Source organism: Labrus mixtus, chromosome 19 (assembly GCF_963584025.1).
Source record: "Labrus mixtus chromosome 19, fLabMix1.1, whole genome shotgun sequence".
In the NCBI taxonomy this organism is placed as follows: Eukaryota; Metazoa; Chordata; class Actinopteri; order Labriformes; family Labridae; genus Labrus; species Labrus mixtus.
Window position 1 is genome coordinate 15,980,009 of NC_083630.1, and position 24,858 is coordinate 16,004,866.

At 40.7% G+C, this 24,858-nt stretch overlaps 1 protein-coding gene across 2 annotated transcripts in view; it reads left to right on the forward strand.

Annotated features, from left to right (window-relative positions):
- fars2 (phenylalanyl-tRNA synthetase 2, mitochondrial) overlaps window positions 1-24,858 on the forward strand; it is a 115,925-nt gene that overhangs the window by 51,087 nt on the left and 39,980 nt on the right. For both annotated transcript variants that reach the window (XM_061064999.1, XM_061065000.1), the window contains one exon: window positions 24,056-24,216. In XM_061064999.1, coding sequence (XP_060920982.1) covers window positions 24,056-24,216 — 161 coding nt within the window. The remainder of the gene's footprint in view (window positions 1-24,055; window positions 24,217-24,858) is intronic.

The window sequence follows — 24,858 nt, forward strand, 5'->3', positions numbered from 1 at the left end:
GTCACTTCCTGATCGTCACCTCACACACAGCTTTGTCTGAGCTGCTGTCCGTGTTGTTGGAATGAAACAGAATGTCATGAAACATCACAACTTATTCTGCTGCACATTGAACTTCGGATATTTCGCAACGACCGTCCGCCTGTCAAAAGCTCCAAAGCACCGGATATCAGTCGGTTGCAGCGTTTTGGAGGAAGCTCGAGCTCACGTTAACTAGCAGTAATGAAAGGCAGACGGGCTTCATCCAGCACAGAACAAAACACAGCAGAAGCAATTCTGGATGACTTAAAAGCGATGCATAAGGGGACAAAGTGTAGTATAAGATGACGGATGTGTTTTCATGCTGACCCTGACTGGTTATGAATGTGGGTTTTGGCGGGCAGCTGCTCTCCCTTCTGTCTGGTACCGAGTCTTTCAGCGGTGGGCAGTACCGGACGTACTGACCTAATTTCGTCCCTGCTTATGAGCCACTATCATCAGAAAAAAGACAAACATAAGGCCTCCATGAGGCAAAAAAATAGTCTTGAAAGTAGATGTTCAATCTTAATTAGTTATTAAAACTCAATTCAAAACACTTGCTTGGATTCGAGTTGTTGCAGCGTTTTTTCCTCGGTGTCAGCCGGAGGTGAAACTGCAGCTCCAGCAGGTGAAAGAGTGTTCATGATAGAACCAACAAATCCTCCTCTGGATGAATCACTCCTTCACCTTTTCAACACATTTGTGTTACTCTTTGTAAAAACTGAGAGCAGCTAGGAAAAAAAAAAAAAAACAGTTAGTGCAGCTCCTCTCGGTGTTCAGACAGCAGAGGGAGAACATGTCGGGTGTCAGGCTGCGAGGGAGAACAGAAGGTCAGGGCTGCCCCTCCTCCTCTGTGTGACAGGAGAGGACAAGTCCTCCTACATGGAGGAGAAACCTGAGAGGAGCTTAATGATGTGTCTGCTCTCTGTGTGACTTCATGTTAGCAGACTGTTACACACCTGAGAAGCTGCAGACGTCTTGATCACAGGACGTCTTCAGTGTGTTCCACAAACGTGTAAAAATCTCTCTCTCTGTGTTGCTGAGGAGGATAATTACCTGGCTTTAGGTCGATGTCACTATAAAGATGGTGATGCCACTCAAGGCAAATGTTTCCCATAATCTCTGATCAAACCTCACCCTTAACTGCCATGTTAATTATAAGCTTTAAAGAAATGTCTTTTATAGCTGTTGTTTTGTTGTCCTTATTTAAATATAAATATGTCAAATGCAAAACTGAACATGATCAATTCTTAAAGTTTGAGATATTTTGGAAGGTACATTTTCTGTTTTTTTTTTTAGAATCTTAAAGGTGCACTATGTAGATTTGGTAGTGAAATTTGAAAGTTGGAGAAGTGAAACGATTCTCTGTTATATTTCTGAACTTAATACACAAACTTTGTTCAAAAGAATAAATGGGTCCCTGGAACACTGTTTGGAGCTAAAAAAGCCACCAGGAGATTTATGGTTTCACTGTTTCGGGCCCACCACTACTAGAGGTGCAGTGCAGGGTATATGCAGGTATGCGGAGTATACCCGCTTCTTTTTCAGTCTCACTTCTAAATCCCCTCATATTCAGTAGTATGCTGAAATTTGTTTTCCCTAGGATGGTGAAGGGACTATGTAGTTGTCTCAGCTTGTAGTCTGTTTGCCAGTTAAAATTAAAAAACCTGCTCTTCTTCTGTGGTTTATGTTAATTTCATAACAGTCCCTTTACGTGTAAATACGAAAGGCCCTTTAAAGTCAATTAAATATGCAAGAGTAGTTTTACATGTCCTCTGCTGGTCCAGCACCTTAAATACATTTTTTTGGTGAAAATAAGAGCATAGCCACATCTTCCACCACCATCACTTCTCGCGTAGCATTTTGTCTTCAAACATTGTTCCAGGGATCACATTTTCATCTGAGGACAGTTTGTGTCGAGAGTTATGAACACATACCACAGAATCTGTACATTTCTCCAACTTTCACATTTCTCCACCAAAACTCCATAGTGCACCTTTAACATTTGGAGCTTCATTAAACTGAGAGCTTAATCGCCTTATATGTGGAAGCGGGTGATATGTACATTTATCTGTTGTTGAAAGTAACATTTCAACCTCAGAAAAAACTCCAGATATCTGACTAATGGAATAAAAATGTACAATGTTTTATCCAGAGTTTCTCCTGCCAGATCCCTTGTTTTTTTGTTGTTGTTGTATGAATTCCCTGTGATCGGTGCATGACCATTGGCTGTATGCATGTGACTGCTACGATTTCTGTGCACGTATCCAAACTGCTGCATTGTGTTTTCTGTTCTCAAGTATTTTCTTCTCCGCTCTTTTGTTGATATTGTACTGGTGAGCTATTACGACCAACAGGATTTCAGAAGCAGTCCTCCTCATGTATGAGTGGATATGTGAAACGGCTGTAAAGAAGAAAACATTTCCAAGAATAGAAATACTCAGAAAGTATCAGCAGCTCTCACCTGGAGGAGATGGATTTGGGTACTTTTTTCAATGAACCACCCCCCCCCCCCCCCCCCCCAGTCTGACATGTTAATGTCTTTCTAAGCACTTTAAATTCTGCTCTAATGAGTCAAACAGAGCTGCATTAAAGTTTCATCAGACGAGAATCACCTGAGAAACTTTCACACATTTTTCACGTTGAGACATTTTAAGGATGTGTCTGCTGCAGGCTCTTTGTGAATGAAGAAAACCTTTCCTCTCTTTGACACCATGCGTCTCTAAAATTATACAGCGGGATGTTAAGAGGTTTTACCTGCCCAAGGGTCCCAAAACTCAACGTTCAGATGAGCATTAACACATTTAATCCAAGACTAATGCCAAATCTGCGGCGAGGGGCTTTTCCTGGCCATGTCGACGAGGTAATAAAGGCCAGGGAGGAATTAATAAATGATGTGCAGGGAGGATTGGTATTTTTTAAACCCTGGTGTTTTTTATTTGGTCTTAATTAATGTATGTTAACAAGCTAAATAACAAGCTTAAGGTAATTAGAGCTTGTTAATTGCATGGCCTGCCTCTGACGGAGAGCTCGGGGCAGGAATGAAGACGGAGAATGGAGCGCTTTAGAAAAAGCAGACAGAGCTACACATCAGAGGCTGTGTGGAGGATGATGAGAGGCAGATTGAGAAATATGCGGGAAATGTGAGGAAGAATTTGAATATAGCAAAGCAGCGAGATGAGAAGGAATTCAAGCGACGCAGGCGATGGACACCTTGACTCAGACGATAAGTAGCCAGCAGGCGGCTATAAGCGGAGTAAGTCATCATGCTAATTGGACTCGAAGAAGTCTGTGGAGCAGGTGTGTATCTTTCTGCCATGATTAACCAACGTCAGCTGCTCAACAGGAGACGCATCAACATGTAGAAGTGTTGACAGCAGGGCAGGACATCAGCTGTGTCCACCCTGCAGAGAGATGTGGCTTCTTATGGAACATTTTACTTAAATGTGACCCAGAACAGTATAACCAGCATGTGTTTTTTGGGGCGGATGGGGTTTTGGTTAAACGTGTGACCTTCAGCTAGAGTCCTCTAAAATGCCACTTTGTTTAGTTTTTCATTATGGTGTCAAAATATATTGATCATTTTTGTATTTAATGACAAACTAAACAAATAAATACGCAGCCACTGACGCACTCGGCCGAAAGTTGACTGTTTACAGGGTCACCCATTGAACTTTTTTTTCTGTTGAGTTTTTTAGGTTTCCATGTCGACTTCTTAGGGTGCACTCACACGAGGCAAAGTGGATCCATAGAATGCTGAAGCATGATTTTTGAGGACATGCACAGCCAATGCACCAAACCGATGCAGGAGCCAATTTGCAGTGAAATAAGTCCACAGGTCAGACCGAGTGTCTGAGTTGTGAGGAGTTGTAAACTTTGATGGCCATGGGCAGGAATTACCTCCTGTGGTGTTCAGTGGTGCATCGTGGGGGGGGTGGGGGGGGGGGGGGGGGGAATAAGTCTAGCACTGAATGTGCTCCTGTGCTTTGCCAGCATGTCATGGAGGGGCTGGTAGCTGTTGCCCAAAATGACCTGCAACCTAGACAGCATCCTGCTTTCTGACACCGTTGTCCGAGAGTCCAGCTCCACCCCCACAACATCACTGGCCTTGTGGATCTTTTTTTTTTTAGTCTGTTGGGATTAGCTCCCCTCAGGCTGCTGCTACAGCACACAATGCAACGATGGCGGTCACCATATTGGAAATACTGACTCCAACAAACTTTGGATGAGTCTTGTCCCAGACAAAGAGGAAGAACTAAGGCGGGCTTTAATCACTTGGAAAGCAATAACAACGCTTCAATTGTCAATTGTCAGTCAACTCAGCCACTCCCCTAATTATGTGCCTTAAAAGACATGAACTACTGATACCAAATTTGTTTTTAGGAACCAGGTTGTAAATATTTGTATTTCACCTGTGAAAATAATACGATTGGCGTATATGGGATTTACAGGGCTTTTGCAGCCAGCCTCAAGTGGACCCTTGGGGAACTGCAGTTTTTAACACTACATCATTGACTTCATTTTTTAACATCAGAGGATTATACATGAAATTCTAGAAACATTTGATGCAGTTTCTAGTAAATCTCTGTTATGTTGTCAGAAACTTGGAAAAACAATCTGAGCCTGTCAGGGATAAAAACAACTTAAAGTGGACAAACTTTTAACAGATGCATGCACTTGGAGATTACGTTTGAGCCATTAAAGCCAGTATAAAAGCTGCTGTGTAAAGCAATTTATTCCAAAATGTTTTGTTCCCCTCACCCGTCTAGACCTAAAACTATTAGAAAGAAAAACTTCACGGGTTTGATTCCTTTTTAAAAGCCAACTTTAACTATTCAGACGAAGTCTTTAGCGTCCCTTGAGACTGCAGACCTTGATCTTTTTTATTTTCTTTTGAATCCTAACACTCCGCAGGATCAGCTCTTTCTGCTGTTTCTGCTCACCCGCCTGCAGCCGCACTCTGCTGTCAGCACAGAGCAACAGTGAAACAAAGCGAGAGAGATACTCAATGCTGCTGCAGACAATCTGAGGACAGATTCAAGTGCTGATTTCTGTAACCCCCGGGAAATTCCCAAATACGACAGGAGGACTTTATTAGAGGCAGTCTGCTGGAGCAGAAAGGCAGTTGGGGTTGGTAGAGATTTATTTCATAGAAAAATCTGTCTTGCTGCAAAGCAAAAGGAGCATTAAAAAACAACAAAAAACAACCAGGAAACCTCCTGCAGATCCAGTTACTCTCACAGGTGGAAACTTTTTCTTTGAGCATCAGGGTCTAGGTCAGAGGTCTGTGCAGGCTGGTCATAATCTTTCACTCAGACCTCTGTAAAACAACATTTTTCATGGAGCTGCATTTGTGCGCAGTCTGTTTGTCATTTTGAATCACACTCCAGCTGAACAAAACCTTTATCAAAAAAGCAGGAAACACACTGTTGTCTGAAATAAACGTGTGTTCTGCAGCATTAAAGTTTAACTAGATTTAAACTATACTGGACCTAAAGCAGCAGGTGATGATATCTGTGATGATTACATCAGTTGAATGTAGTTTTAGGACACACAACATGTATGACACATAATGCACACAAACAACAGACTCCTTGAATCACTGATTATGTTCATGATAGGCACAGAAGGGGATTGGTTGGTCATTACCATCTGAGGGAAGGCATGGTACACAGGGAGCAGACTGCAGAGACACATCAATGTGAATAATCTGTGAATCACACTCTGATGATGCAAGTAATGTGTTAATCAGACGTATTATTATTGATATTTGTAGTAATATTTTGGTTCTGGCTCTTGAGCACTGTGCCTAAAAAGCAAAGGGACAAAAAAGAACATTTTAGTCATCGCAAATGTCGTTCTGTCAATGCATTTGTTTTTATTTCTGTGCCCTCAGTTTGATTCAAAGTCTGACACACGTCAGGGTTTTTTTGGTTAACCTGACCCTGTAAATATAATAACTTAATTTCATCAACTGAATTGCTCCTGTTCTATCAAGTGTCAAAGATGACTCTTGGCTCAGTATCAACTGGGGTTGTTAGCTTAGCTTAACATAATATCCAAAACACATGGACCCACCTTAAGGGCCTGTGTCCACATGCAGCACCCATTTTTAATACAAAACCAACCAATAAAAACCACCCTAAGTGTCAGCTGTTATCGTTTTGGAATAGTGCTGCATTCAATGTCACTTCTTCCTCACAGACCAATAAAAATGATGTCAGCGTTGTCAACAACAATGGCAGAGGAGAAACTAACCCTTGTCTTTTCAAGGGAACAATGTCCAACCAACCTGCTGCTAATGCCAGGAAAGGATTTCTTTACATTCTTTTATCTTTTCTTTGGTGTCATTTATTTTGAAAAAGGGAGATTATTAAGAAGTTATCCGATGTAACAGTAACAATGAGCGCCTGTGAGCAGTGCTCTGTAACTGAGGTTGTGGGTGCTACCAGTGCAAAAAGTGCCGTCCCTGGACACAGGCCCTAAATCCACTAATCCGCAACTAATCTCATACTCAAACACTCCACCAGAAAGTGACCCAACTTACCAAACGTAGACTTTAATTTTAAACACCATGAAGGTATGTGCATGTTTCTTTCAGGTTTCTAAATGGGACAATATATTACTGAATGAACATTCGATACATCATGAGTGAGAATGCAGTTTTTAGGCATTGCAGCATTGGCTTCACTTTTGGAATGAAGAAAATTCCAAATTCTGATAAACAGTCTATGATAAATCCCACCTGCAGTATCTAAAAGTTCTTAAAAAAAAATCAACCAGCTTTTTTTATGATTTACTTCCACTTTCCCTCCAGGATAATTAAAAACTACAGTAATCAACTTTACTGCTCTCATGATACTTAATGTGCTGTCTAACGTGTGTGAGCTAATGTCGAATGTGTGTAAGGTGTCTCATTTATCCACCACATTGCCGCCGATAAGCTTCGGGGCAAAAGGAGGGTGGAGCTTCTCTCTGCAGTGCTCTTAACTCTTTTGAGAAAGAATCCGGCAATTTGCAAGATAAATCATTACTCTAAACACGTCTAAATCAAACACGTCTAAATCCGCAGAGCATAGTCTCTTTTTTTTTTTCTCTTTCCCATCAGCAGCAGCAGCAGCATTGAGTCATTAGAGACACACACACTCTGTCATACACACTCCTTGCACTCAGGCGTGTCAGTATAATTAACATGTAGACGTCTTTATTAAGGTAATAGGCAGCCGGGCTCTTTCCTCATTACAGAGCGCTCGGGTTGAATCACTGTTTGGAATCACTTCACCTCTCTGCCAGCGATTAATCATGTCTGACGCCATTAAACATCTCCATTTGATTACTTTTTTTTTTTTTTTTACCTGTCATTTTTTTTTTTGCGTGGAGAAAATGAGGAAAGGTCAGTTGGGTGTCAGTGTAACAGTGGAGAGAAACAAGAAGAGGTCGAGGAGTTTGATGGTAACGGGAGTAGATGACGGGTAGGGGTCAAACAGAGGCTGGGTAATTAAAACAAACAGGTATGAAGGGAAGATAACAGGTGATGCAACAAGGACGGGTCAGCAGGACAGAAAACACAAGGAGGGTCAAACAGGTAGTTGTTTCACCTGCATACTGTGTGTGTTTACACCTGTTAGCATGAGGTCTGCTGCTCTGCCAGAAAGGTTTAAATAGAAGGAAACATTTTTAGGTGACCTAGGATAGGATAGGATAGGATAATACTTTATTGATCCCCAGAGGGGAAATTCGGGCGTTACAGCAGCACAGACAAGAAAGCTCGAAAATACAAAATACACATTAAACAGAATAAATAAAATAAAATAAAAATAAAAATAAAAAAACAAGGGGTATATACAAGTACAAAATGAATGATGAAGTTAGCAGGGGGGAATTGAGAATTGAGACAGTATTTACAGAGAATGACAAGATAAAGTGACAAGTGATTAAAGTGACTCTGTATGATAAATAGCAGCAAGATGCAGAGTGTAGTTATATAATATAATGTATGTAGTAGTAGACCTGCAGAAAATCCTCAATAGAGACCACAACTGCAACTCCCATGGTGCATTTTGTTAAAGTGTTTATCGGATATTTAAATCTGGGACCTGTTATTACATATTTTTGGGTCTAATTGGTACCAAAGGTTTTGAGATCGCGCCAGTAGGTTGCTTCAGCCTGCAGCAGTGAAACAGGCTGCAACAGCTGCAATGTACTTATTTCGGGGGCGAAAGAAATAAAGGTCAAAGTCTGCAGTCTCAATGGAAGCTAAAAACGTGATCTGAATAGTCAAAGTTGAATTTTAAAAAGGAATCAAACCTGGGAGGTATTTATTTCTAATAATTTTGGGTCTAGACCGGTGAAAGGAACAAAACATTTTGGAACATATTGCTTTAGCCAGGAGCTTTAAAACTGGCTTTAATGGCTGCAACTTGCTGCAGCTTGTTTACAAGACGCTTCTTATAGGGGCATATTAATGGAGTATCATCTCAAGAATATAACCTGAAGCAGAACCGACAGACTTTAAAACCCTAGTAAAGATTTTCTTTGTTCTGAAAAAATCAAACAGATAACAACCAAATCAGTTTTGGGATGTGTATCATCACTCGATCTTGAGCTCAGAATCTTGCTTTTAGATGTTTATCAGCACCACTTATTCTGCCTCTCTCTGTCTCACAGTCATCAGCTGGTGAAACAGGAAGGGAGGGGCAGGGGGAAGTGTGGTGGCAGGAGGGAAAGGGTGAAGCTGAGAGACGGAGGAGGTGTGTCTTAAGGGAAAGGTTTGTTTTGGTGCAAAGATCTGCTGTCTCGGTTATGTCTGATTAATTCACTCTGCATGAAACCTCACTTCATATTTGGTCTATATACACATTTATATGCCCACAGGGTCACTTGATGCATTTTACATTTATCAAAACTATCAGCCCTTTGTGTTCAAGAATCCCAGTTTAACCAACAGATGGTCCTCACACGTGGAGAAACACAAAATCGAGGAATAACATGACGATAAAAGAGTTCAAACGACGTGCAGCATTTGCTCATAGATACAAAAAACTGTTGAAAAATGTCTAAAAGCCGCGTGTGTTCCTTTAAAGAGCCGAGGGAGGATCACTGCGGAGTGTTTATCTTCAGTTTGAGGAGGAAAAACGGTTTCACCCCAACATATCCCAACTGTGATGGAGGCAGACAGATGGAGAGGCCGACAGACGTTTAGATCTGCAGGCAGGAGAGCCAGACACACACACACACACACACACACACAAACAGTTGTGTTTGAGGAGGTGTGCTGGAGATGAGGGGATTTCCCTCCTTCTGCCTGAGATGTTGTCGTGTCTCATTATCCAGTTTTGTAGTCCAGAGAGGACACAGTTTATCCGCCGTATGGAGCCCATTTTTTAATGAAGAACACTAAATATGCAGGGGACATTAAAGGGTTAAACAGTCATTTTAATCAGGACATGGGGAATACAGAGCAGTTGAGTTGTGCCAGGTATAGAAAATAAAGATGGAGTGTCCCCTGTACTGTGGCCATTTAGAGGCATTTCAAACTCACGTTATTGTGCTTCTTCAATTAGCAAGGTTGTTAAATGTTGATGATTTGTTGAGATACCAAACAAACCCAGATTGCAGAGTGCAAGTACAGCTGTTCAGGGCACGGAGTGGGAGTAACAAATCTCCCTTATTGTAGTGTATCATGTATCATGTTGCTTTAAATGATCCAGATATCAGTCAGTCTTGGAACTCCTCTGCAGTCATCCTTTATCGTCATCGATAGACAATTTCTCTGTATTCCGGTGTAGCCAGTGGTTAGCGTTAACGACTTCTTTAACATGCGGCGTTTGCAGCAGGAACTTAAACACCATCCTTCCTGTGTCTATTACTCCCACAGGAATAGCACCTGCTCGTCTGTTTCTTGTGAATCTCACTTCAACAGGAGATAAAAGTCCCTTGTGGGCTTCACTCTGGATCACTTCAGCTGAACGAACCAGAAAAAGAAACTGATTTTCGTGTGATTCACTCACATTGACAAGATTAGGTTTCCTGAAATATAGATCTGTACTCCAGATATCTGTTTATACTGATAAATGACAGGTAGTCAGATTGACATCGAAGGGGATGTCATTAGTGGATTGTGTTCCTCTAGCTACCGACTGTTTTACATAAACCAAAGCCTGCTGGTACGTGATTGGTCAAAACATCTCATATGACAACGTTTTACAAGCAGATACTGAAAACCCAGACCGCTGTGAACAGAAGTTTTTATGTAGAATCTGTAAATAAAGATGAATTCCCAGTTATCACATTAGACGGAGAGAACTGCAGTCAGAATGACTTTTTGTCTCCAGAATGTACTCCAGTGATATTTCACCACATAGACCCGTGTAATTCCTCTGTCTTTACCTTTCCTGTCTGTGTGTGAACCCCTCTGCCTCTGCAGCTCTCTGCCTCTCTCATTAGTCTTTGTATAATGTGGGCCGGTGTACAGGGACTGTTGATTATCACCGTGTGGATGACAAAGTGTCTTAACCTCCACTAAACACAGGATCAGGCAGCTAAGCTGTGAGAGCAGCTCCAACACCTAACCTCGCCAAAGCCCGGCCATTTCCCTGTAATCCGCCTGTAATTACAGCCTGATCTCTGCGGCACAGCTGATCATAGTTTAGACTAACACACCTGTGAGTGTGTGTGAGTGTGTGTGTGTTCATGTGTTTTGTACATGCCATCCTTGGCTTGAGTTGGGTGAAATTCACAAACAGGAGTAGGAGTTGTTTTTTTTGGAGAGGAGTAGGAAGCTGCGTCACACACCTGAGTATGTTTCTTTGTGTTGAATTTAGAGTGTTAAAGAAATATAAAGAGCGTCAGTATTTGTGGAATCATGACTCATGTGTGTGCGTGCGTGTGTGTGATTGTGCCCACTCAGGAGGGACGGACAGGATTTCAGTAAAAACAGAGAGAGTGTAGTTTCAGAGTCAAAGGAAATGACGGTAACCGAACAGATGAATTTATCTTCTTTCATTCTGAGAATTGATGATCTGATCTTAAAGTAGAGAGCTGCTGTAGCTGCTGACTAAACAGAGTGACCTACTCTCACGTTCATGCTCAAATACATCATCAACGGCTGTGATGTCACTGTTTGAGTGACAGCACCTTTTCCTAAGGACAGGATTGGTCAGTATTTGCACATTGTCTTGATGTCCTGTGAGTCTTTGCCATTGACTTTTTTTTGACAAGAAAGTGGATTCATTGTGTAAACATGTTAGTCTGAATGAAGTTTATCTCTCCAAGTTGGACGAACACACTTTGTTTTTTGTTGAAAATCATCAATTTTGTTTAAGGCAAGACCAGTAGGCGACTCTGCATCTGTCGGGGACTATAGGAGCTCTATATCACTGCTTGTTAGGCTGCTGAAGGCTCCACCTCTTTGTCTGTTTCTAGAATGATCCAAAGTTAGGTAGAGTCAGCATTTCCAATATGGCGTCCACCATCATTTGGCTTACAGCGCTCTTCAGAAACCAATGGCTGACGTCTCTGAGACTCCGTCCATGTTTTATACAGTCCACGATCCCATCTGCTAACATGGAGGAGACGGAGGTTCAGGACCTATACTGCTTCCAGCCAGCAGGAGGAGCCTTGAATGTCTTTTTTCTCCACTTTTAGAGAGCTGTCTTGTCGTACATCTTTTCAGTATAGCCTGTGGTCCGGCCGCTTGCTCCTGCTGCTGGTAAAAGGAAAATAGGTTTTGGAAGTCATGGTAACGGATCTTTTTCTGTTGTGTGTTATGATCCTTCAAAGCTGTTAGTAAGACAAAGAATACTCTGTGTTTCCCTCAAAAGACAACTGTTACATTGTGTTAAAGCTTCATTTAGGGTTAGCTGAAGCAGATCGATAGAGATGATGAATATTACACCGATAATTTCCCCGATTCACGTCTTTAGCAACTCTAAACAAATCACGTTGGAGAAGTTGAAACAAGAAAAACCCTGGCGCCCGTTGTGAATCCGATTTGTACTTGCAGTCTGTTTAATTGATCAGTTTTTCCCCCTCGTGTCGCTCAGTCTCTGTCTCCCACCTCCATCGAACTGATCTATAAACAGCGAGGTAAACCTGCGTGTTGCCTGGTTACTAATCACTCTGCATAATTTATGACTTCCTCGTTAATAATTCAGCAGCGAGGCTCAATAACAGGCGTCTGCTGCAGACTGTTTCAGCTCATATTGTTTTTATAATCTATATTCATTACTGGAGGCTCATTCAAAGCAGCGCTCGCACCGCGGGGAGAGTTCATGTTTAACATTTCACACACAAAGTCTGAGAGAACGAGTCAGACAAAATGAAGCTTCTCCTTTGTCATGTTTCCAATCAGCACTTTGTAACTTTGTCGGGAAAAGTTTTCAGAAGAAACACTTGAGATTGGGAAGAGTGGCGCACATTTACCAAGGTCCTGATTGCTTGTTCCTAATCACTATCAAACACAAGTGTCCCCTCATAAGTAGTCCAGAGGTCAGCATGATAGGCATGTCTATGGGTTAATGAAAGGCTTTACGTAGACACATTGTAAGCACCAAAAAATGTGATTTATAAGACAAATTAGGAGATTTGCATGTCAGTTAGAAAAGTATTATCTTGCCTTGAAACAGGAAACAAACGACACTCCAAAAAAACAAGCGGGAAAAGAATGAATAGATTTCATTGCAGATTAATTGAAAGGGAACCCTGCTGGATGGTTTAAAATGTGAAAGTTCTGAAATCTGAAAATCTCATTATGGACTTCTAAAGTTAGCTAGAGTCAGGGTTCGAAGTACACAGTGGCTTTCAGGGAAGCCTTTATTTTCTTACATGTAAGTGTGCAGCATTATGGTCGGAACGACGCAGCACTTGAACAAGACAGCCAAGCATTGCTTAGCTAACTTTTTTTGTTCAACAGCCTAATAGAACCGCTTTTCTGCAGCTCGCATTTCCCTCTCTCTCTCGCTACAGTCCATTCGTATACTGCGCCCACTCCTTGATCGGGGGTTCAGGTCTCTACGTTAAGTTTTATTAGTATTAACACCCAGAATTGTGTTAATTAGTGGAGACAGATTTCTTAATTTACGTTAAATACAATATAACCATAAAGTGGACAATCCAGACCCCCCCCCCCCCCCCCCAACATCTCAGAGTAGGCTTTCAAATGACAGCAATGTACATTTTCATGCCCCTAAATCTGGAGATTTGCTGCACTTTGAGTTTTACTTTTTTTTTTACGAGTACGTAATTATGGAAGAAAGAAATAAACCCTTAATTGAAGTACTAATGAACTATGTGTTCATGTATTTGTGTGAATAAACCAAACTAATCTGAATTAAACTAGAAAATACTTTTAAAAGGCTTTTTAAAGAGCTAAAGGAAAATATGAACTGTTCAGCAGCAGGTTATCATTTTTTATTTCAGATGTTGAATAAGCGTTTCCTCTTTTCTGCATGTTTGACCCCCATGGTGCATTGCAGTCATACCCCCCTCCCTGTGAGCCGGCAATGAGAGCCTCCATCTATAAATCAGAGTTTGGAGGCGGGTGGAGGCTGCCTATAGTCCATTTAGGGGCTGCTTATGCTGACAGATGAGTGTGAGAGGTGGTGAGGTGAAGAGGTGAGCCTCTGAGGGCTTCACGTTAACGTACCAAACATCGGCCGTCTCAAACTGGGACTGATGGGGGACCGAGTCTTCACTCAAACACCAGCTTGAATAGTAATCATTAAAACAGTCCTGACATGAAGGGAATATTTCCTTTTCTTCTTGTCATTGCTGAAAGTAATACACTGAACTGTTTTTTTTCAGAATAAATGCTATAGCCATACATGCTAACAAAGTGATTTAATGGACATTTTAAGCCATAAAAGGAGGAAACAGAAGAAGAATTAGCTACAGCCATGCAGGTAGAATAATGTGTCGGCCAGCTGGAAATGAGAGTGAGAGACCAGTGATGGACTGCAGTGTTAAGCGTATAGCTGGAATGAAGGAGTGAAGGTGAAATTAAAGGAGACAAAAGGAGTAATGGTGGAAATGTGGAGGAGAAACGGATTAGGTGAGAAAGAGGAATGAGCTGAGCGGAGGAGAAAAGAGAGAGAGGGGAATGATGAAAAGGTGAGAGATGAAAAAGAGTGGAAAAGGTAAGAAAACATAATGGAGAAATAGAGGGACAGAAAATGTTATTGAAAGAGGACAGAGAGCGAGTTATTGAATACGAAAGACGACAGAGAGATACAAACAGAATGAAAAATGAGAGCGAATCAGAATCAGAGTTTGACAAATAGAAAATGAAAATATGTGAAGCAGCCAACGCTACCAAATGAATGTAAATCAATGAAACAAATGCATATTAAATAACCCAACAATCAACACAAGTTTCAGTTATAATCCATCACTTTTTCTCATTGCCTCCAACTCTAACAGCTGCACTAAATATTGTTCAAAAGTTTTCAGAGTCCGTTGAATTAATATCTGTTTTGTTTTTTTTGCCTGGGCTTGGTAAGAGTTTTTCACTTTTTTAGGACAATTTTTTGCCAACATTTCTCTGCTGTTTTAGTCCCGGTGTGTGAACATTTCCAAAATCATTGATGTTATTGTGCAGTCATGAAACTTGTAACCCTAGTTCGCTCAAATGCTACCTCGTTGCTAACATTCATTGGTCTAGAACTATCTTGAATTTTTGGGTCCTGATTTGATCCAGTTATTTTCACGAGGTTTAGCCCTTATTTGGATCCAGTATTGTCAGAAATAAGCTCAAGCTCTTTAAATCATCCAGCAAAAAAACAGTATCTGTTCAATTGTCAAGTCAAAGTCTAGCACTCAGTGTTGTTTCGAACCAAATTTAGTTCATTATGTTTTGATGTATTAGTCTGTTGCATTTTTGTACAGGTTGCCACTTGGTTTGTACCCTGGTTTGGTTTTGTCAACAGACTCTGATCCAATGTTCTCTAAGAAGCCCTGTTTGGTCAAGTGTTCTCTTTTTAACCCTGCTTCTCTAACTAACTGTGCCACGATTGTCATTAAATTATCTGATTATACACCCACTTTGGTGCAATATTCTTTTGAGTTTTATCCTTGTTTGGTCAAAAACTCACTTGTAATTTTAGACCATTTTTGTTTTATATTCTCTGGTGTTTAATCCTAGTTAGATCCCATATTCTCTGGTGTTTTAACCCTGCTTGATCTGATATTCTGGTCTGGTCCAGGCAAATCTGGTCCAACATTCCCTCGCGTTTTATCCCAATTTGGTTGGATATTCTCTGTTGTTTTAGCCCAGTTTGTTCTGATGATCTCTTGTTCTAGTCCTGGGTTCATGTAGTTTTCTCTGGTGTTATGGCTTCAGCTTGGTCCAATAATTACTGAATTTAAGCCTAGAAATGGAGTGTGACACAATACATTTGCCAATAGAGGGATTATGCGTTGTTACTTTTAATCAGCTTGTTAATGTTTCACTGTTAATCTATTCTTTTGTTCAGTGAAAAAAAAAGCCCCTGAAGGCATCATTCAGTCTGCATACAGATAACACATTACTTACTCAGACACTTCACTGCTGACGCAATGTGTCATGTGATCACTAAACAATGACGTCATCAGCATACGGTGATACCACTACACACACTGAGCAAACCACTACCACTGTTTCCGGCAAGCTTTCCTGATTGGCTGCGGGAGGGGGCCTGGCATTGCAGAGCTGTGTGTGACTAAAAAGAGGGAGGGCAGGGGCTAGTCTCACCACACACACACTCCAACCCACTCAGCAGTGTTTGCTCTCTAGCCATCTACCCTCGCTGTGCGTCGTGCAATCTGTTTTGGCTGACGTCTGTGCCACACTGCGGCTCAGTTCACTGCTCTTCTGTCCAAACACACACACACACACACATACACACTCTTCAACATTAAGACTGTTGCGCATCAGTCAGGCATTTTACCCGCCTTTCTTCTTGGCTGGGTGTACGTCAGTGTCTCCTGCGTCAGATGTGTGATTCTCCTCGTGTTGAAAGCTCTTCATCAGCTTCACATTTAGTTTTTCTGCCGGCAGCTCTGGATGATGTGAAGCAGCAGCTCACAGACTCTCACTGCTGATCCCTGTAGATGAGATGATCCAGACAAGCTGACAGGCTCAAGAGCCTTAGATGTGTCAGAGCAAAAAGCACAAACTCCCCCCTCAGAACCTTTGAGTACTTGTTCACAGAGAGTTCAAAAACTGTACAGCCAAAGTACAAGGCTGTGGAGCCTCAAAGCTGAGGTATAGACAAGTCCTTCAATAAGAAGTCTCAATTTTTTAGACCCATCATTAAACCTCAAATGTTTTCTTTATAGACCTGTTATACTCTGACAATAATACTACACAAAAGACATGAAGGTTAAAGATTAGTGATAAATCCAAAATGTCCATTTATACGCCATTTGTAAACCCCAAAAATGCAGCTTTCTCGGTCCCCAAACGTCAGTATACCGGTCCTACACTCTCAAACCTCTAGTTTATTGATCAGTTCTACACTTTCAGACATCCCAGTTCATAAACAAGTAAACGTTCATACCTCCAGAACTTCCCGATCAGACCAGTTCTACCCTCCTGGACCACCAGTTTATAGACTAGCGCTGTAGTCCATCAGTTGATAGACCAATACTTCACGTTTAACTTCCTTATACTATGTTTTTCTTTTTCTTTTCAAAGAAGCTTTTCAGCCTTCATTATTGCACCAGTTCCAAAGAAACACGTCTTCACATTAATCCTCCAGTTCAGACCAGTTTTCCATGATTATTATTATACCTCAAAGTTCATAGACCAGTTCTACACTTTTAACGTCCTAGTTTATAGATTAGTCTAACACTATTATTCTACAGGTTCATAGACCAGTTCTACCCTCCCAAACCACCAGTTTATAGACTGGTCATACACCCTTAACCTCCGATTCAAAGACTGCTCATGTACCCCTTCACTTCCAGTTGTTAGACAAGTCTTAAACGTTAAACTTAATAGTTCATAGACCCGCCCTACACTCATAAACTTCCAGGTCATATACTAGTTCTACCCTCGTAGATCCCCAGTTTATAGAATGGTCCTACACCCCTTAACCTCAAGTTCATAGAACATTACACTTTTCAAGTCCTTATTCAATTTTGTATTTATTTATCTATCTTTTTTAAAGAATACAAAATTTAAATAAAGCTCTCTATAGGTCTGTAAGGAAAATTTGTCAGGGAGGAAGGGTACATTTCTTTAATTGCGGCTTGAGATTTAAACAGAAAAAGTTCTTTATGTTGCATTATAGACCTGTCATTCTTTGAATATATCCTCCTGGTTGCATTGAGATTGGTTCTCTCGATAATATTTGCATTATTTTCCCCTTCATGGATTTTGTCTTCCTTCTAAAACTACATTTGAACACTATAAAGTTTCAGATTCATTTGCAGAATCCCGCTGTCGTCCTGTCTAATTACACATAGTTTTATTCTGCCACAGCTTTCTATGTAATCATTATATTAATCATGATTCTGCAGCTTAAAACCACTGCCACCACAGTACAATCTCTAATAACGAAGTCATAAATATATTCATGACAAATATAATTAGGACCAATGGAGACAGATGAGGTGAGAGGAGGAGAGAGAGAAACAAATGAAAAGCTATGTTTTATCAGGATGAACAGAGGAGAAAAATGATGAACATATTTGTACATTTATTAAATAAGAAGCCCTTCGATGGGTGGAAGATTTAGCTTGAATAAAACCTGAAGAGGCTGCTTTCATATTTGGTCTTGGCATGAAAAAATATTTGTATTTCCTTTTAGTCTTTTAACTTACGTTAGACTGAACACTCAAAACAGTCTGATCCAACAGACACGAATCACTTTACAACTAACGCTGCAACCAATAGACCTACATCATGATAAAATATGACTACTATATGAGTAGTCATAGACTGTGTCACCAGATAAAACCAAAAAAAAAAGACATCTGCACACACGGAACCAAAAAGCATGGTGAACTACATTATGTCACATTAAAGCCCCTGTAAATCTGAGTGGCAATAACCATTCATAACTATTAGAAAACCTTGTTCATTTTGCAACTTGATTTCTCAGGCCTGTGTGGGTGTGGCAGCTCACGTCTGTTAATCAAAATTTGCCCCAATTCATTTTGTATTATAACCGTTAAATTCAAGACAAGTGACCAGCGGAGGTGGGCGGTGCAACTGTAGCCGATCTGTTGGCTTTCAGTGGGCAGGCACAGAGTTCTTAAACTTAAATGACAAAATTTCAAAAAACACAGTTAAGAAGTCATCTCTAATGCTTTAGGAGAGTTTATATTACGTACAGTACGAAAGATCTTAAGAAACATAGTTAAAAGCTTTTTGTGGATTTGAGTTTCCAGGGGCTTTAACATCAAAAGCAACTAAAGCTAACTTTTGTCGTGATAGTCAGGAGATGTTGACAGTTTGTTGGCGTGAGAGATGAAAAAGTTCTTCAACTTGTTAGACATATAGCAGTTTCAATCTCATTTGGAAGTTATGCAGCAAATCAAGGAGAATTAAGTGTTGGCATCTATTTGCATGGTATCTCATTGTACCATCTGGTATTGTTTACTTTCCTATTTTATTGTTCTGAATAAGATGATGCCATATCATGTTTTGTCATATATTATCATACTGTATTGTATCATATTTTATCCTAACTTATCGGTTCGTCTGGTATCTTTTGTTTACTGAATTGTAAAGATTTGGATATGATACCATATAATAATATATCATGTAGTTTTTATTCAAATTGAATCTTTTTGTATCGTATCTTGTTGTATAATTTTTCTATATGTATCGTTTTGTATTTAATGATGCCATATCATATTGAAACATATTATATTCTTCCTGATCATTGTATCACATCGTGTCGTATATCTTATCCTATACAGTGTTGTAATAATCCCCTGGTTTGCTGTAAAAATAGTTTCTTGAGGTCTTGTGGTTCAATAAGGAAAATCATCTGAAAATGACAACTCAACAGTAACTAAAAGTGACTGTTGATAAATTGGAAGAACAAAAATGAGATAAAGTTAGAGAAGGTAAGATAAAAACATGAAAACAAAATAACAAAAGGCCCTGGAGAGAAGAGGTTTTACAGACTGAGACTTTTAATGTTTAGAGTAGAGGAAATTATATTATAGGCAGTTATAGTGAAGGAATTCTCAATCAATGCGTGGAAAGGGAGAGTGAGAAAAGTGAATAGGATTTGTGATTAAGAAAAGAAGGGATGAATGGCAGATGACAGGAAGTGAAGGAGGTGCAGAATTGAGAAGAAAGGGTGAGGAAGAGAGGGGTCACCGATCTGATTGATTGTGCGTTATCATGAAGTGGAGATTTATTCCAGCGTGTTCCCTCGTCTCCTGCGACCCCTCGACCCACCGCTCATTAGCATAGAAACCACATTCCACGTCTACTGATTGGACCTGCGCCGACAAGACCAGGATGTAAAGGAGGAAGTGTGTGTGTGTGTGTTTGCGTGCACACACTTACTTTGTGGTCTCGTACACACACCCAGGAGGGGGGCAGGCAGGTTACACATCATCATAATAAGCAGAAGCATTTCCAATCAAAGCGGGTAATTCTACCTCCTGCGAGCTCCGCCGCCGCCTGCCTCTTATTCGGTGTGTAGTGTTGTGCGTATTTGTGGTAGTGTTTGTGGGTGTGTTTGTCCATTAGTGCAGAGCCATTTGAATGCCCCCACACACAAATATTTAGAAAAATGTCCAGATTACATCCCATCCTCCACGCCCACTCCTCAGCCAGCCTCTGACCTGAAACTAGGAGTCTGAAAGCCAAATATCCGCCTGAAGCCGCGACGCTGCTGCTGCACACAACTAATTATCTCTGCAGAATTTGTCGGGAAAAAAAAGTGATCAAATATGAATCTAATCGCTCGCCAATCAGCTCGATGTCATTTTTTTCTGCATTCACACATTATATTTCTCTGCATAATGATCAGCAGATTACACACTTTAACACTTTTGGCGTAGTACGCCTTTTAAGTTGTTATTTTGCACCAAGAAACCCTTCCTAGTGAAGATTCTTCGAGGAGAACGTTTTGGAAGGTTTTGCAGATGGTGAGGTTAAAATGAAATCTCATGTGATTGTTTTTGATGTCTTTTTAATTCTTTCTTTGTGTTTTACCATGTGTTGTTGCAACATTAATTCGATCATTAATTACATTTTTTGACGATCAGTTGATGTTTAAACGAGCTTTGCAGTCAGTTTTTTCATATATTTTTTTTTATGAATCGAGCATCTTGGTCAGCACAGATCCCAGGACACTGATGGCGAACCTCTTGCCAAAACATCAGATTATCTGACTTCAAACTGCATTAGATTTTCTTCTTTCTGTCTGTGAGGGTTCTGACTTGATGAATGCATTTACATCTGTGACCCTGTATTGATTCCACCTGTTTAATCCTGTTCTCTTCTTGAGGAGGAGGAGGAGGAGGAAGCTTGCAGAGATTAAAAGCCTTCACATGTGACACATGGACTTGGGGATTGAAGTCAATATTTGTAATCCTGAGGTCCCACGCATGTTTTAGACACAAAATGAAGGCTTAAACTCTGAATGTATCCATGACACATCGGTTTGGGGTAATATGAAACTAAGAAGCCTTTATTATTTTCTGTGTTTGTTTTTAGTTGTATGTGCCATTTTCGCTGCACCAGCTCCATCTGTTTGGCTCAGTTTGAATCATTGCTATCAGTCGTACTTACTGCTACATTTTTAAAAGTCTTATTGCAACTGTTAAGTTAACATATATACGACACTTCTGACCTCCTACTCAAAGAGGGGCTTAATGAAAACAACACACACTGTTTTGCACTGCCAGTAAAGCATGGCAGATTTTGTGAGAGGACTTCCAGGTTAACGTAAATCAATATATGTTTGTGTTGATGTGTATGATGAGGGCTTTTTTTTTTATTTTAGCTTGTCCACTAGTGCTACTGTAGCTCTTCACACAGGGCCACTGCGGGCTCACATACCCCTCCTCATTGGTCAGTTGGCATTGGGCGGGTCCAAGGTAATGCCAATAAACTTGGTGTTTGTTAGCGACATAGTCAGACAATGCCAAAATTGACCAATTGTAAGGACAGCTAAGTGGGAGCACCAAATGGAAAATAAAAAAGGACCTTGAAAACTTATGGTATATAACAAAACTAGATAGTTTCTTTGTTTAGATACCAGCTGCATGCTCAGGGAACTAATGGCAATGAGGCAGCTTAGCTCTGATAATGTTAGCAACCTGGACGGAGAGAATCCCCCAGCAGCAGCTTGCAATGGTGGACTTGAGGGTGGCAGACTTTCAGAGGTTGTGGAAATCTCTAACTGGGGAGGTGGGCTTAAAAATATTTTCATCAGACAGTCCACCAAAAAAAACAAAAAATGTGGGAACCACTGGGTTACACAGACACTAGCAATATGAAGATACTCAGAGAAATACAAATCCCCTTAAGCAAAAATACCAACGCAGGCAATGAAAAATTAATTGTACTGCAGAGTTACGAGGGTTAAATTGTGGACTATGAACTCTGATAGCATCAAAACAAGAACACAGACACCAAATAAAACATGTTTCAAAGGTCTAATACATAATTAACTGCTGCTGAGTCGAAATATTAAGAAGAACTGGGAAACTTAACGAGACAGATCATGGGTCTCATTGAGCACTTGAGTATTATAAATGAGAAGAATATCCACTTTCTGAACTCACTATAGCTTCACAATTAAGACCACACAAGTGTAACTCTCTGTTAATCGTTTCCAGTTTTTTGTTTCTTAAACTGCGGATCACGACTCAGACTGAGGTTCAGTTCATCAGAAACAAAAAACAGTTTGTCTCAATCAGCGATGAAGACGATCTCCCTCTCATCTGCGTCCCGGGCTCAACACGCCTGAAATCCTCAGAATTACCCAATAATCCTTTATCCCAGCGAGCGTTTGCCCTTTGCTTTGACCTGCCTCAGAGCTTTCAGAGAGTTTAGTGCTGAAATAAGAAATGTGCTGTGTGAGAAAGTTCACTTTTTCACCATCAGAATGATTGATGGCTCAAAATGAAGATGGATCCCTCCGACATTATCTCAGACTGTTTTATACAGAAAAAGCATTTTAATATTAGAGATATTTTCTGCAGTTTGAAGGCGTATTCCTCTCCTGGAGCCAGTGATGATTATGTCTGTTGGATAAAGTCAGAATGAGTGTTACTTATTTCAGTAAGAACTTTATTTGCTCATATTCCCTGTTTCAGTTTGTTTTATGTGGTTATGTTTAGTTTAAAAATATCAAGAAAACAGAGAAATAAAGTTTAAACAAACTCGAGTAAAAGCACACATCAGGTTTAGTGTTCAAACATAAACAGACATTAGGCTTTAAAAATTAAAACGCATGTTTCCATGACAGCTTTTGCCTCCTCACTTCAAAGATCCCATATTGATTTTCATTTTTCATGTTGTCACTCTGTGAAACCTACAGAGTAACTTTGCATGATTTGCAGCTCTCCTTATTTATCTTATATTGGCGTCAGTAAAAATCTAGAAAAATAAAAAATTCAGCATCTGCCAGAAATGGTTTGTTTCAACTGCTGTCTCTTTAAGCCCCCCCCCCCCCCCCCCCCACACACACGTGCCCACTTTTCCTCTGATTGGCCAGCTCTCTCCGGGGTCAGAACGCTGCAGGGCTGCCAGGCGACTGCAGCTAGTGCTGAAAGAGCTTATGTGAGATGTTTCACCCGCTTACGTAGAGACTTGAAGACGTCTCTTGAAATTCTTGGTTTCATGTCGGGAACTATCGCGGAGCTGTTTGCAGAACTAGCGCCCTCTGCAGTCGTATCCTGGTATTACTCCAACATGTGTTTTCCTCATGATCTCAAACTTTGCCCTCGTTTAGTATGGGCATCCAGCATTGTAACACTATGTTGGTTTTAAATTGGCGGTCAGCATAACAGGTCAAATTTAAAGAAAAAAAAAAGGCTGTCAGTTTAATCAATGCACAAAGCAACGGTCATTAGAAGAAACAAATGAATAAAAAACACAATTTACTTCTCTACTTTACTTCTATTTAAATTATTTATTTGTCCCTGCACACGTGCCCTTGAGCAGTGTGTGTTCACTCCTGTTTGTTGTCTTCTGGAAATCAAACTCGCTGACACACCGAGTAAACACAGAGCGGAGGAGGATCTCCTTCAGGGGCGATCAATGAAGTTTAAAAAAATAACTCAGGGAAATAATACGTGTGTGTGTTTGTATGTGTGTGCGTGTGTGTTTGTGTGTGTGTGTGTGTGTGTGTGTGTGTGTGTGTGCATGTGTGTTTGTGTGTGTGTGTGTGCGTGTGCGTGTGCGTGTGTGTGTGTGTGTGTGTGTGTGTGTGTGTGCGCGTGTGTGTGTGTGTGTGTGTGTGTGTGTGTGTGTGTGCATGTGTGTTTGTGTGTGTGCGTGTGTGTGTGTGTGTGTGAGGTTAAGGTTGTATAGATTTATTGACAGCATTAAGTTGAAGTGTTGAATAATACAGAAGAGTCCGCTGTAGTAACAGCAGCACCTGCTACCTGCTGTTACACACAAGTCCTCACACACAAGTCCACACACACACACACATACACACACACACACTCAGGTGTGATTATTGAAAATCGGAGGTGTTACGTTGTATTTGGTGTCAGTTCTTCTTGCTTGAAGGACTCGTGACTGGAAAGTTTTAGTCATTTCATTTTGGTGTTAGAGGGAGTGCCCTTGTGGTTCTCTCAGCCTCTCAAATAGTTGGTTCAAAGTAAGGCTGACTGATATTAGGGGAAAAGTGACATGGTAATATCTTTTCTTTCTGCTACATATATGTGGATATGAAAATATACATATTTACCTCTAAAAGGAAACATCTGCTTCTCCAGGGCATCAAAGCTCCCCTTTGTTCATGAGTTAGTTGTTGGTGTTAAATTGGTATCAGATCTGATATGTAGCCTGACAGTACCTGGAATTTAAAGTTAGCATGGATCTTTAACAGTTTTTTATTTTGTGTTTTCACAGCGGGGGCGGGGAACAAGGCCGGATGGGCTTTCGGTCTCGGTCTGGAGAGACTGGCGATGGTGTTGTACGGCATCCCGGACATCCGGCTGTTCTGGAGTCAGGACGAACGTTTCCTCGAACAGTTCAGGGTTCAGGACATCGAGCAGCCCGTCTGCTTCCAGGTACAAACATCAATCAACTTCACTTTCATGCTTACTTAACGCGTGATGACAGACGAGATTATAAGCACATGAGACTCTTGTTGATGTGAGAACTGACACAACCAAAGTAGAGCTTCAAATCTGAGTCATAAATCAAGGTCCTTACCTCCTGTTTTATGAGCAGCTGAACCTGGCTGGTATTTTGTGCCTTTGTGCTTTACTTAGTACATACTGTCAGAAAAGTTATACTAAATTAAATGAATGTTAAAAATATTAAATTTCACAAACCATTTGTAAAATATATATATAATTTACTGGAATAATGGAGCTGCTAAATTGTTACCAAGTGGGAACCTCCAGTGTTGTAAAATGAAGGCAATACAAAAAAGCCAACAAACTGCAGTTCCTTGAGTGTCCACTCGAGGCTGTCTGCAAACACCAAAGGATCCCCATTAGATCCCATTTGAAAATGTCCATTTGTACGGTAGAAATAAACATTATGGATACATTGTAATAACTTGCATGGCTTTGGGGGCGGTTAGTTTGACTGATAGGTGGGCTTGTTGTAGCTGTTCACCAGAGGTGTTGGTAAACTCAGCATGTCCTATATGGTGGCCGCCATCATTGGGCGTCATGACATCTCTTCTTATTTGTTCTGTCTCT